A 13093-nucleotide genomic window follows, 5' to 3' on the forward strand; every position below is an offset into this window, starting at 1 on the left:
AGTAGGCTTAACTAACAAATCAAAGAACACGAATAGCCTTTCAAGATTGAGCCTAATCATAACAGGATTAAGATCATTTGATCTAGGATCAACTTGGCGATATTGACTTGAATAGATTTTACGGTAAGTTTAATTAAATCTAAGTCAAAGTTCAATATCAGTCCCTTCCGATGCATACTCCATGCATCCAACCTGAGCTTTACTTTAACCAATGTTCTGGAAAGAACATAGTATTTCTCCAAATACAAGTAAACTCTTGTTGTAGATTATCATATCAGTAAAACCCTGTGTCTGATAAATCTAGGAGACTTTATTCACACAGTCATGTTTACTTTCCAATGTGATGACAGCACAATAAACATGATCAAGTATGTGAAAAGGGTTTAAGATGAATTTATGAATCAAATAGACAAGCAATTGATAAAGTGAACCAAAACATACACAAATGAATGAAAAATACTTCTGTTTCTTTATTGATGTTGAATAAAATAGATTACATTGAAATGGATTTTTATTTAGGGCATAAAACCTAACAGGACTAACTTTAATACACTCTCCACACGTTTGGGCCTGAAAAATATGAGTATAACCAACGACCTTTAAGAGATCACATGACCGAACGTGACATTTGAAAGAATCCCACAAGACCAAATATTAGAAAATTTATAGGTGTACATGTGGAAAAATTTGTGGATTTTGAAACAGGTCAAAGATCCAACACTGAAAATTGGCATACATTGACTGAAAGATCCCAAATGGAGGTTTATGGGAGACAGGGGAAGTATCTTTTTGGACAGGTGGCACTTTGGGCTCACAACGGATCACAAGCGACTCTGATAATATTTTAGAATTTAAGGATAAAGTGAATAGTGTTCTATCTCAAAACCAATTGGCAATGAGAGGAGTAGTCCATTCCTCTTATATATGACAATTTATTTTTACAGATTAGCAATGTGAGGCCAACTCTAATATCCCTTCCTATGGAATAAATTGTGGAATACAAAAATTATAGAAAGGTATAAAAAATTTTGGTGGTCGATTTTGTCAAATGTGTTGCCAATTTGTGCCCGTTCATTGATGAAGTATTTTGCCCTTGTGTGGAAGAGAAAAAGAATCCATGGGATATCTTTTCCTCCATTGTAATTTCGATTCTCAATTATGGAGATCATTTCCATCAGGCCTTGTAACTTTACAAGATAATGGTGGTAGATGCTTTGATTGGGTCAATTTCTTACAAAGTCTTAACGAGAGGGGTGTTGGTTTAAATAATGTGTTTCTTTATGCTTCAATCATGGTGGACACAATTTAAAATGTTCGGAATGACAAAGTTCATAACAACCTTATTTACTATATTCTCCATTATATTAACTTGATTGGTTCTTATTTTGCAGAGTTTTCTTGCTCTCTTTGTTCTAAATTGTTCGCTAACTCTGCTGATAATTAGGCTTCTCTCCCATTGGGTTGTATCAAAATCAATCATGATTTTGCTGTGGGGATTGACAATGGTGGCTGCTTTGGCTAGAAATCACTTAGAGGAAGTGATGTGGTCCAATTCTCTCTCTCTTTTTCATGAGTTCATCAACCGGCTATTTTAAAGAAGCTGAGACTTGTGTTTGTGCTTTGAATTCAGCAATGGATCAAAAAATTAGTTTGTGATAATTGAAAGTGATTCAGACATTATAATCATTATCCTGAAAGGAACTATGGCTAGATGAAAGGTGTAAAATTACGTTACTATCTATTTGAATGCTTCTAATTTGTTATTAATTATTAGGATATTCATTCAAAAAAAAAAAAAAATTATTAGGATACAAGTTTACTAAAAGGCATAAATTTTTTAATGTTGTGGCTCATAATATTACTTAAAGAGCTCTAAGTTAAACACTATCAGCTCATAAAATTCTTAATTTTATGGCTCATAATCTATAACTCTATAAAAGAGAATGTGTTTTGGGCTTTTCAAAGTAAATTACAAAAAAGTTACTCATTTTTTTGTTAATTACTATTATATCTTTTTATTTAATGGCAAGAATAATTATAATTTTTCAAATATAATTTAATTATATAAAAAATGACAATAGGCATAGATTAGAGTTCCATTTTTTTTTTTATAGAGATACATATATTTAATAAGTGATGAATAGTATTGATATTTTTAAATTATTATTTTGTAATTTTGATTCTTTCTTTTTTTAAAATTAATAATTTAATGAACTAATTTATATATTTTTCTTATAGCATTTTGTAATATAGTTTAAACTTTTACATATAAAAGCTTAATTATTGTCTTTTTTTTTGAAATATTGGTAGAATTCAATGTATATTCAAAGTTCATTTTTCTTCTTCATTTTATTTTAAAAAAAACCCATTTATAAGTGATAAATGTACTGCTATTTTTAAATTAATATTTTGTAATTTTGATTTTTTAAAATTAATAATTAGATGAAATATTCATGTATTTTTCTTGCAGTACTTTGTACATATAGTTTAAATTTTAACATATAAAAATTAAATTAAGTTATCGTAATTTTTTATTTTAATCTTAATTTTTTATGAAGATTCATTTTAATTTTATGTACAATTTGGAGTATTTTGCCTAATTTGATATTTTTAGGTTTATTTCAGTATATTTCAGTTTTATTATTTTAATAAGTAATATGTCTCGTTTCAATATAATTATTTTTTAAAGAAAAATTAAAAATACCTCACGTGCGTAGCACGAGTACTCTCACTAGTATTTCTAAAAGAGCTCTAAGTGTAAACACTGCCGGCTATTTAGAGGTTGCCTTCTTGCCGAGTGATGTATTTTGTTTAAAGCTCTTTCATATAATATAGATGCTATTTTTCAAGAAAAAACAAAAAAACAAAAAAAACAAGAAAACAAAAAAATAAAGAAGAAATAAAATACTAAAATAATATCTGTCAAGATACTACAGTCTACAGTCTACAAACGTAATAATCTACTCTCTCTAATTAATAATATGTAAAAAATTGAGATCTTTCTAAATAACTTTCAACCATATATATAAACAAGAAAATAAAGATGTACCCTATAGTTTAACCTTTCTCTTGCATTTCTGTTCTTGAATTGTCTGGCTTGAGATACTAACGGTCATGGTGCAATTCATCATCACAACAACATGTCTCTTTATGCCCAACATTTTAACCCGACCCGGAATCCGCGAATAGCTATTCATTGACAAAAGGCCGGAGGCCACATCGGCCACAAAATTTGGGCTGGACATAATCCGGCCCATAATGATGTCCACCGTGATATTCATCCTCATGGTTCTTCTGGGCCTGGCCCTCCCAGGTGGGCCTTTGGCCTCTCCGACCACCGTTCCGTAATAGTACAACCACGTAGTCGTGTTACTGTACTTAAAGGACGCCACGTTGGGGTTCTTAACGGACACGTCAGCAGTCAACGACATGTTACTTCCGGCCTTTGGTGTCGTAGTGTTGACTAAATTCAATTGTGCGACCGTAATCTTGTTCATCTTGATAATGGGGTCCTTGATTCGAAACACAGTGAAGATGAGGATTATGATCACCACCGCTACGACTAGAAGCACCGCTGTGATGAAGCCACAACACTTGATCAATTTTCTGCGACGAATTTTCTTCAAGTGCGCCGCGACATCGTCTTCGTCGCTGCTGTTCGGTCGGTCAGCCGCCGGGGCTAGCGGTCGAGCCTGTTCCTTCTCCACCATGTTCACCAGCTTTATGTATTAAGATTATTTTGTTGAAAGAAGAGAGGATATATATATTGGGTAGTGACTAGTGGTGAGGGACCTAATTTGCCAAGTTTTATTTACTTTTTTGAGTTATATAAACAATGTGATCAGCCATGGTGTCTTATTCAACATTTTCAAGCAGTTGAATTTTGCCTCTTTTTTCTTCGTGTAGTGGGAAGAATTAATGAAAATCTCAAATATTACATAATTTTTCCACTGGTAGTAGGCCAGTAGCAGGTATTGCTTATTAGACACACATATATATAGCATAATTAATTATTAGTGTAAATAATTTATAATTGTCATTTTCAAGTGTGGTTGGCAATGGCATTAATTTCTAAATTAGACCATTTTGATCCAAACACTTGTCATTAATTTGTAAGATGTTGAAAGAAAAATGAATTTATAATAATAACATTTGATCAGTCATCGTCAACGATCACAATTGAAGCTTTCATACGACACGAATAAACAAATCGAAACATCTGTTTTTTTTTTTTTTTATATGGGGTAGAAAAATGGTTCCCAATGGAAGAGCTAGCTTTTTTTTTTGAAAAGGACTCGAAGAGCAAGTTTATTATGTCGAAGCTGTGCTACTTTTTCTAAGTAGAGTTAAATTAAATATTAATTTGAATTGAATTTGTTTGTTTTTTTTTTAATTATTGTAGATATCTTTATTGATTTTGAGTATCTTTATAGACTATAGTAGTAGTACTACCGACCTATATCAAATTACTATATTCTATTATGTATGTTATAATGGCATTGAAGTTATTATATTTGAAAGCTGCGCCTTTGACTTTTATATTATAAGAAAAGAAAAACCTTGTTTAGAAGAGTTGCACTAAATATATATGGACACACCACCAACTGCTAACTATTTTCTTTACTACAGGTAACGTCAATGTTCAATGTTGATTTTGAGCTGGTGTCTTGTTCCAATGAGATGACAGAACAATTACTTCATATCATGGTTTTTTGGGAGATTAAGGGCATCTCCTGGAGAAACCTAAATTTGTTGTTAAATTAACACCAAAAATCTACTATTTCAACACTAAATTTTTTTTCAATTCCAACCACAACACTAAAAATTACACCAAATATATTATATTCTTTATTATTCTATTATTTTAATAATATAATAAGAATATTTTAATACTAAATATTTGTTAAATTCAATAAATCATATTAGTAAACATTAAATATTTTAATTTACAATTATTGAAATTTAATTTTTTTTTTATATTTATTTTCAAGCTTTATGGTATTTTTGACAAGTGTTGCTCAAGTTTTGTTGTATTTGTGATAGTTTAATTATTGGTAATAGTCCAAATCACAAAAACTGTACCGCATCGCACCATTTTTTGCGGTGTGGTTTTCGCGATTTTTTAATTTCGCGGTGCGGGTGCAGTTTGAGAAATTGAAAAAACTGCATGTATGGATTGGTTTAAAAAAAATGGTCAAAAACCGCACTACCCGCACTGCAAACACCCTAATATATTTTTAGCACGCTTAAAAATATAAAAATACAAACAAATACATTTATAAAAGTTTTAATTAATATTTATTTATAATTATTTAGTATTTTTTTTAAATATTATATAATTATTAAAAAGTAAAAAAAAAAAAAAGTTTAATGTTGTCTACAGTGCCCACCTAAATATGGTGGGACACTGTAAACAAATCCAAAATTGAGGTTGCAAATACCGTGCCGTTGGACATGCTTTTAGTGTAATATCACCCTATTATTGGGTTTATGCAAGCCCATTGGAGATGGCCTAAGTTTACATGATTTCATATATCCTACTATTTCACCAACTACAATAAAACTCATACTGATACGACGAGTGGGTAATTTTTTAATTTTAAAGTTTATTACATTAATTTTGTTTACTAAAATTTTAAAGGTTAAACTTTCCCTATGCTCTTGTTCTGTTTTGGTCTCTACTTTCCGTATACTGATATGACGAGTGGGTAATTTTTTAATTTTAAAGTTTATTACATTAATTTTGTTTACTAAAATTTTAGAGGTTAAACTTTCCCTATACTCTTGTTCTGTTTTGGTCTCCACTTTTCTATTGATAAGTGTGATCTGTCACATGTTCATTCAGGATGAAAATCTAGTATTTTTTACATTATTTTGATGTTTCGCAACTTGTAGATTATGGATCATTTAGTTTAATATATTGTTAGGGTGTTTGTCCTTTTTATTGTAAACGACTTGGTTAGCCTATTTTTATTGATTCCGCTTGATGAGCAATATCTGTATGTAATGGACTATGTTCGGTTTACCTATATTAATTAAAATTTTATTTACCCATTAAAAAAGTTATTTTCAAGTGGTCATATAAAGACATAGTTTAATAATTTCACACTTCAACTCACAAAGAAGATGTCTTAAGTTCGAATCCCCGTCTCACAATATTAAAAGAGAAATTTGACTAATTATGCATTTATTGAACCAATTTTTTTTTTTTTTAAACCTAAACTATTCAATATTGGTAAAATATGTCATTTTTTCTTAAAATCCCATTCTACCCCTCTCTCTCTCTCTCTCTCTCTCTCTCTCTCTCTCTCTCTCTCTCTCTCTCTCTCTCTCTCTCTCTCTCTCTCGCTTGATGTAAACACACACACACGAACCCAATGAATACCGCGGACCCAACGACTTCTCCATCAACCACGACTTCACTATCGATAATATTGTTAAAGGAATAAATTGTATGATTAATATTTGTTATGTGTGAGTAGATATTAGATTTAGGGTTAAAAATGGCCAGATCTGAGTTTCGGGCAAAAAACTAATTTTTTTGTCAAACCCGATGGTGGTCCGATAGTAGTTTGATGCATTCCTGTTGTTAAAATGAGTAAAGGTCAAAGACGAAGGTCGGATGGTGGTCCGATAGTAGCCCAATAAATATGGTCCGATGGTAGTTCGATGCCTTCCTGACGAACTTAATGAATGGAGCTTAAACATAAATTTCCAAAAATTTACCTGTTATTATTTTTTATTTTATTTTACAATGTTACTTATTTATATGCTGGCGACGTGTTATTTTTAGTTTGTTTTAGAAAATTGGGACATAATTGTAAGGAAAGGGTGAATTGGGTGTTAAATGTGAAGACAATTAAAATTGGAAACTCAAAGTGACATATCGGGAAAAGGTTGGGCCCCGTAGGTTAAACCCAGATTAAAACTAGAGAGTAGAGAGACGAGATAGAGGCGAAATTTAGTTTGGCAGTTAGGGTTTTACAGAGAGCCATAATGGGAGGAAGAGGACGGAAAAGGAGGGAGAAAAACTACTTAGCGGCACATGGAGGTAATTACAGTCGGCTACCACCGCCACCCAATCCTTCCCAACTCGACGCTTTGCCCTCTAAGCTTCGTACACTCATCTCCTTGACTTCTCCTCAACCCGAAGGTTTTTCTTTTCATGATATTATCATTATTTATTTATGCAGTTTCCCCTCTTTCGATTGTAAAATATATATTTTATATGTATGCAATTTTAGAATTACTATGTTAACCAGTTTGCTACGGTTTTTCCAGGGTCTACCAGGGATTCAAAGAATGCCCATAAGAAGAGGAAGAACGGAGACGAGGCTTCTGAGTCAGTAAGCATTTCTTTATATATTACATAATTAAGAAGAAAAAACACACTCATTTGCACCCCTAGGAGAAAATTTGTGTGTATATATTTTTTTCTTCTTTGAAATAGGTGATTTTTTGTGGACTGACACATTGTTCATTTTTTAAGTTGGAAGATTTGGGCGCGTTCTGACGCTGCTATGTTTTGCAATAGTTTGATTTTTAAGATTTCATTTAATGTTTTTTAGTGTGCAATGTGTACACTTGATTTGATTCCTTATTCAAATTTAAATTTAATGTGAAGGAAACTTACTATTGTGCTCTTCATACTTTTACATTTTATAGTTATTATAGACTCTTAGTGTGAAATACACATTTGTGTTATAATAATTATAATGTTGTCAATGCTGAAATTTTTTATCAACGTTTTGTGTCAAGACTCAAGAGTAATGGATTTGACATGCATTTTGGCTACCTTTGCTTCTAATTTCCTTGTTGAGAAATGCTAAATGCACCCTCTTTTGCACCCTCTTATCTCAATACAGCAGCATTTCACTAATAACCTGTAATCATTTTGAAGTAAATCTATATATCACACATTGAGTTAGGAAAAGTGCAATAAAGAGTGTAAAATAGAGTTTCTCTCAATCTTACCAAGCTACCATTACTTAACTGCATGCAAATTGATTTATTTGGTTGCATATATGTATGTTGTAGAAGACCGGTCACAAAGATGATGTTAGTTTGAAAACTACTGGATTCAAAGATGTGAATTCGAGCAGTGATCACGATGACACTGTCATGAGTAGTGCAAATGAAAAGAAAAAGAAGAAGAGAAAGAGAAAGGCAGTAGAAGACCTTCGCTTTGTAGCAGAGATGGAAAAATCAAGCAATAGTTCAAAAAGACGGGAGCACAAGAAAAAGTAAGCATATATGTATGATAGTCAGTGGTCGGTTAAAACTTGTATGTTAGTTCTTTTGGACTTATATTAGACGTTGGCATTTTAATTCTGTTTTGCTGGCACCAGAATTCAGTACAATTTAGTTACCTACTTTTCTGTTTTGAAAATGAATATTTAAGCCTAAGGTGAGTGAGCTTGAGTTGAAACATGCTTTATACAGTAGGTAATAACAATATTTACATCCTCAGATACTTGGAAGCTCGGAAAAACAAGCATAAAAAGACGAAGACGGAAGAAAATCTAAACTTCCCAGGACATGAGAAGATTGAATTCGGAGATATTGTCAAAGCTCCACTTAAGCTGCTAACAGTCCCCAAGGTAGATTTTTTAAAAGTTTTGATACTTGGAAGATCGTCTCTTTTCTTTGCTTCTGATTATTATTTCTCTTCACTGTATTCTTCAGGTTAAGAAAACTCAAGATGTTTCACATGAGCTAGTTAGGTTACAGGCTATTGAGTCCTATAGGAAAAGCAAAGGATGGTCCTCAAGGCTTGGGATTCATCTTCCTCTTCCTGCAGCGGCTCCAACGGAAGGGCTATAGTCCCACTTACATCTCATAATATTTATCTGATTGTTCATGTCATGTGAGACACATCTCGATGTCTAAAGTTTATCTGCTCCTCAAAATTTTGCAGTTTATAGGAATGGTTTGGTTCAGGGGCCAAATGAAGTGGAGAGTTGTTCGCTTTATGTATTTTGTAATGCTTAGAAAGTGTGAAGCGATAGTTTTATGGCATTTGTAGATCACGAGTCCTTAAAGTTTTCGTAAATTAGGGAATTACCATGTCGACAATGTGTAACTTCAATTCAGTTTTTTTTTTTCTTCTTCAAACAAGAAAAAGCTTCATCTTCCAAGTGTTTGATTTACTTGTTTTGTATGTAGTTTTGAGAGGAAGCTTTTCTTTTTTATTGGGTATGAATAAAATATTAAAATTATTTTTTGGTTTCTATATAACACATTGAAATTATAACAATTTTTAATAGAATGGTTGAACCCACCACAATATGCAACCAAAGACGCATTATTTATTTATTTTCTATTCATATTTATGTAATTATTACAAGACGGTCATTTCTGGTGCAATGTTAAGAAATATGGGCCTCGAAACATTGAATGGAACAACTCATTAATTCTGTCTATAAGGGACATCTTCAATATTAGTCTGGTAAAAGATGCCAAAGCTAATTTCTGGGTAGAACGTGAACTTGGAGACCTCCATCGATGTGAAGATTGATCATTGTTCTATAATGGGCAATTTTCTTCTCGTCACTCAATTTAAATTCGAAGTAGCTTAACAAAACGGCTGCAAAGATCTTCAATTGCCTATAAGCAAATTCCTTTCCGAGACAAATGCGTGGTCCTGCCTGTGGATGGATCAAGAGATTTTATTTTAGATTCTTTCAAATTTGTTGCAACTAAATGAAAATTGAAATGTGAGCTACCTGAAAAGCTGTGAACTTGAAAGGGCTTTGTGGTTGAAAAACTCCATTCTCATTCAGCCATCTCTCTGGTCTGAACTGCTCTGCATCATCACCCCACAAGCACTTCATCCTTCCCATTGCATACGGTTGGTATGCGACGAAATCTCCTTTCCTTACCGAGTAGCCATCTGGCAATGTATCATCGGCTAAGCAAATCTTTCCGTCCTGTTTAACATGAGTGAGATTTGGTATGAAATAACATAAGAATTATTATCTGATTACATTAATATTTGTTTATGTTTTGCACTCTACCACTGGAACTGCAGGGTAGATTCTAAGAGTTTCAGTGATTGCCGCATGGAGATATTGCATTTTTTCCATGACTTCATCACTCAAAGACTCAGCAAACTCAACAAAGTTTGTAACCCCTTTGGCATTTGTCACTTCCCTCAGTTCATTCACAACCTTTTCCTGTACAGAAGGATGTTTGCAAAGCATGTATATGAACCAGGCAAGTGTGGTTGCGGTTGTGTCTTTTCCAGCTATGATAACGTTAAGAATTACATCCCTCAAGTAAATAGGATCATTCTCAGTTACTTGAAGAAACCTGGATAGAATATCTTCTCTCTTCATCTGTGTGCCAGTAAACAATATCACTAATTATGATTTCATGGCATTGTTGAAACTTGTAAGACTAAAATCAGAAAATAAAGAAACTCATTAGCTAGTTTCACTCACAAGAGACTTGTCCTTGGAGCTCTCCATTAACTCAATTTTTTTGCGGATTATCTTGAACACAAAATCATTAATGATTTTGATTGTTTTCTTCATGGAAGCTTCTGCTCCAATGTTTAAAAACTTCTTGATCTTCCAGAAGATGTCAACATAACGAAAGAGGGTTATCGCACTTGCATCATCGAATGCTACGCTGAAATTCTTTCCTTCTTCACTTGATCCGCACATGGTGTCTAATTCAAGTCCAAATGCAACTTGGAATATTGAATCAAGGATCGCTTTCATAGACATATCCTGTGTTATGTTTCCTCACTTAGATATTAATCTCAAGTAAACATTTTGTTATGCAAACTAGGTTGACTTACTTGAATATCAATTGTCTGGTTAGTTGTTGCAACTTCAGACAAAATTTTGGCAAGCTTCGATGCATTTTTCTTAAAGATTACACTGCTGAAATCCCTCAAAACTTTTGTTGAGAACTCATGGCTTGAAATTTTTCTCTGCTGCCGCCACTTTTCACCATCTACAGAGAAAATTCCATCACCAAGAAGATCTTTAAGAATGTTGTAGTTGTACGAACCCTGCAAAAGTTTGGGAAAAATATTATAGCAGAGTTTTTGTGAGCAAAATATTATGCTCCTGTTTAAAATAAACACCTTCTGCAGCTCTACAAGTACAATTACTTTTTTAAATGTCACAATTCTTATTTTTTAACAGCTTACTTTTCTTCTCATGAATGGATAAAAGGGTGTCAAAGTTTGTGAACTTTTTCCTTAAAGAATTGACTTAATTTCAGTTCATTTTCATTGCTGTTCTTGTTAACACACCATCAGTGATTTAGTCTTTGCTGTCCTAAGTCCCAAAAATCGTATTTTTGTTTTGTTTGTTAACGTACCTTGCCATAGTTCTCAAAATTGGTTTTGAGAATATATTCGACGTTGATAGGATCCGAAGTGTAAATTTCATTTCTGAAGGGGCTGAGGAGCCTATATGTTGTGTAATTGGTTGCAAGATCAGTCATATAATGATGCAATCTTTTGAAGTTGAGCAACTGATTGAATACAGTTCCGGCAACTGGTGGGTACTTCTTCTTTGCCTTGTTCTTTCTTAGAAATTGGACTGTGAAAAGGGTTAAAACCAAAGCCAAAGCTGAGAAGAGAACTGGGTTTGAGAGGATATCCATGGATAAATCTTTAGAAAGTATAGTAATAGGAGTTTCAATTCCAAGTTTATTTTTAGTTTCCATTAAAAAAGAAAAAAAAACACAAGTTTAATTTTACTTTAATTGGGAGTGCGACATACTCTGACAAGTGACAATAAACTAGGAAAGTTTACAAAATACAAATAAAGAATTAATTGCATCACCATACCTATTTTCTAAAATATTTACGTGAATGTGCTCCAATAATTTAAGCCTATCAATACCGAAAGTCTTTTTAATAAAATTGGTATGCGTGTACCGAGACAGTCAATCAACCTTTGCTTTTCATAGGCAGCTATTACTGACGAGAGTTAACAGTCTTGAAACTCTCGTCTATATTTTTCCGAACTCTCTACATTTTTTTTCTTCTAATATTAACCTGACTTCATTTATTTATTTATTTTTATTACTTTTTTATTAATGAAATGGTATCTAAATACTTTTATATTATTTTTTTTTATCTTAATAACATTTAAATTACTTATTTTTCGCGCGCTCTCTGCTAGGGCTCTGGGTTTGAACCCCTGCCTTTCTTTTCCCTCGGAGACGAAGGGATTCCGGTGATCGGACTGGTGTGTACTCGCCATCACAATGGAGGAACTGTTAGCAAAAACTAATAAACTTCATGTCTCGGATGAAGAAGATTGGGAGGTGGATCATAGCCTATCCACCATGATTGCCAAATACAATCTTCGGGGAAGGCTATGTTCGAAAGTGGATCACAGCAGAGAATTCTTGAAGAACTTGCTGGGGCGGATCTGGAAATTGAAGGAATCGGAATGGAATATTAAGATTCAAGAGAAATTCACAACAGGTATGTTCCTTACCTTTTCTTTCAATTCCGAACAAACACAATCTCGAATCCTAGCAAGAATGTCGTGGTATTTATCGAATGGGGTCTTAATTTTGGGCAAGATGGGCAACTCAAGTGACTCATGGAAGAATGACCTGAATGTATTTCCAATTTGGGGCAGAGCTTTGGGGGTTCCCATTGATTATCTCACTGAGAAAAACACTACAAGATTGGCATCTATGGCTGGTTCAGTGATTAATGTTCAAAACTCCGATGTATCCCGAATGGTGGCGGATGGATTCTTTAGATTTCAGGTGTGGATGTCGATTAATAAACTGATTTGCCCAGGTTTCTTGCTACCGTGTACTGGACATAAGAAATGGGTGGCTTTCAAGTATGATGATCTCCCCTTTATGTGTTTTCGATGTGGATGGATTGGTCATAGTCAAAAGGATTGCTCTCTTGATATTAAAGAAGTTATAGGGGAAGATGGAAAAACAGCAATGGCGTATGGAACTTGGTTGAAAACTGACAGCGGAGTGCGAGATGGATTTCAAATGGTGAAAGATGGCAATAAAGAGACGATCATGGTACAGGAGCAGCACATTCAAGGAACCAGTAATCAAAGAATCAATATCTCTATGGGCAACTCCTTTGAAC

At 33.2% G+C, this 13093-nt stretch overlaps 3 protein-coding genes across 3 annotated transcripts; 1 reads left to right on the forward strand and 2 right to left on the reverse strand.

The window, feature by feature from the left end:
• Window positions 1–2889: 2889 nt before the first annotated feature.
• LOC115702083 (uncharacterized) lies at window positions 2890–3964 on the reverse strand. The gene has a single exon (XM_030629525.2). The coding sequence runs from the start codon at window positions 3708–3710 to the stop codon at window positions 3051–3053; it is 660 nt and encodes a 219-aa protein (XP_030485385.2). The 5' UTR covers window positions 3711–3964; the 3' UTR covers window positions 2890–3050.
• Window positions 3965–6801: 2837 nt separating this feature from the next.
• On the forward strand, window positions 6802–9232 carry LOC115702088 (uncharacterized). The gene is made up of 5 exons (XM_030629529.2): window positions 6802–7153; window positions 7282–7346; window positions 8038–8243; window positions 8471–8600; window positions 8686–9232. The coding sequence occupies exons 1-5, from the start codon at window positions 6997–6999 to the stop codon at window positions 8821–8823; spliced, it is 696 nt and encodes a 231-aa protein (XP_030485389.2). The 5' UTR covers window positions 6802–6996; the 3' UTR covers window positions 8824–9232.
• Window positions 9233–9288: 56 nt separating this feature from the next.
• Window positions 9289–11749, reverse strand: LOC115702085 (cytochrome P450 704C1). The gene is made up of 6 exons (XM_030629527.2): window positions 11335–11749; window positions 10805–11020; window positions 10443–10733; window positions 10017–10337; window positions 9726–9929; window positions 9289–9647 (listed from the first exon to the last, which is right to left on the reverse strand). Exons 1-6 carry the CDS (start codon window positions 11683–11685, stop codon window positions 9465–9467), a joined length of 1566 nt encoding a protein of 521 aa, XP_030485387.2. The 5' UTR covers window positions 11686–11749; the 3' UTR covers window positions 9289–9464.
• Window positions 11750–13093: the final 1344 nt, after the last annotated feature.

This window comes from Cannabis sativa, chromosome 1 (assembly GCF_029168945.1).
Source record: "Cannabis sativa cultivar Pink pepper isolate KNU-18-1 chromosome 1, ASM2916894v1, whole genome shotgun sequence".
Classification (NCBI taxonomy): Eukaryota; Viridiplantae; Streptophyta; class Magnoliopsida; order Rosales; family Cannabaceae; genus Cannabis; species Cannabis sativa.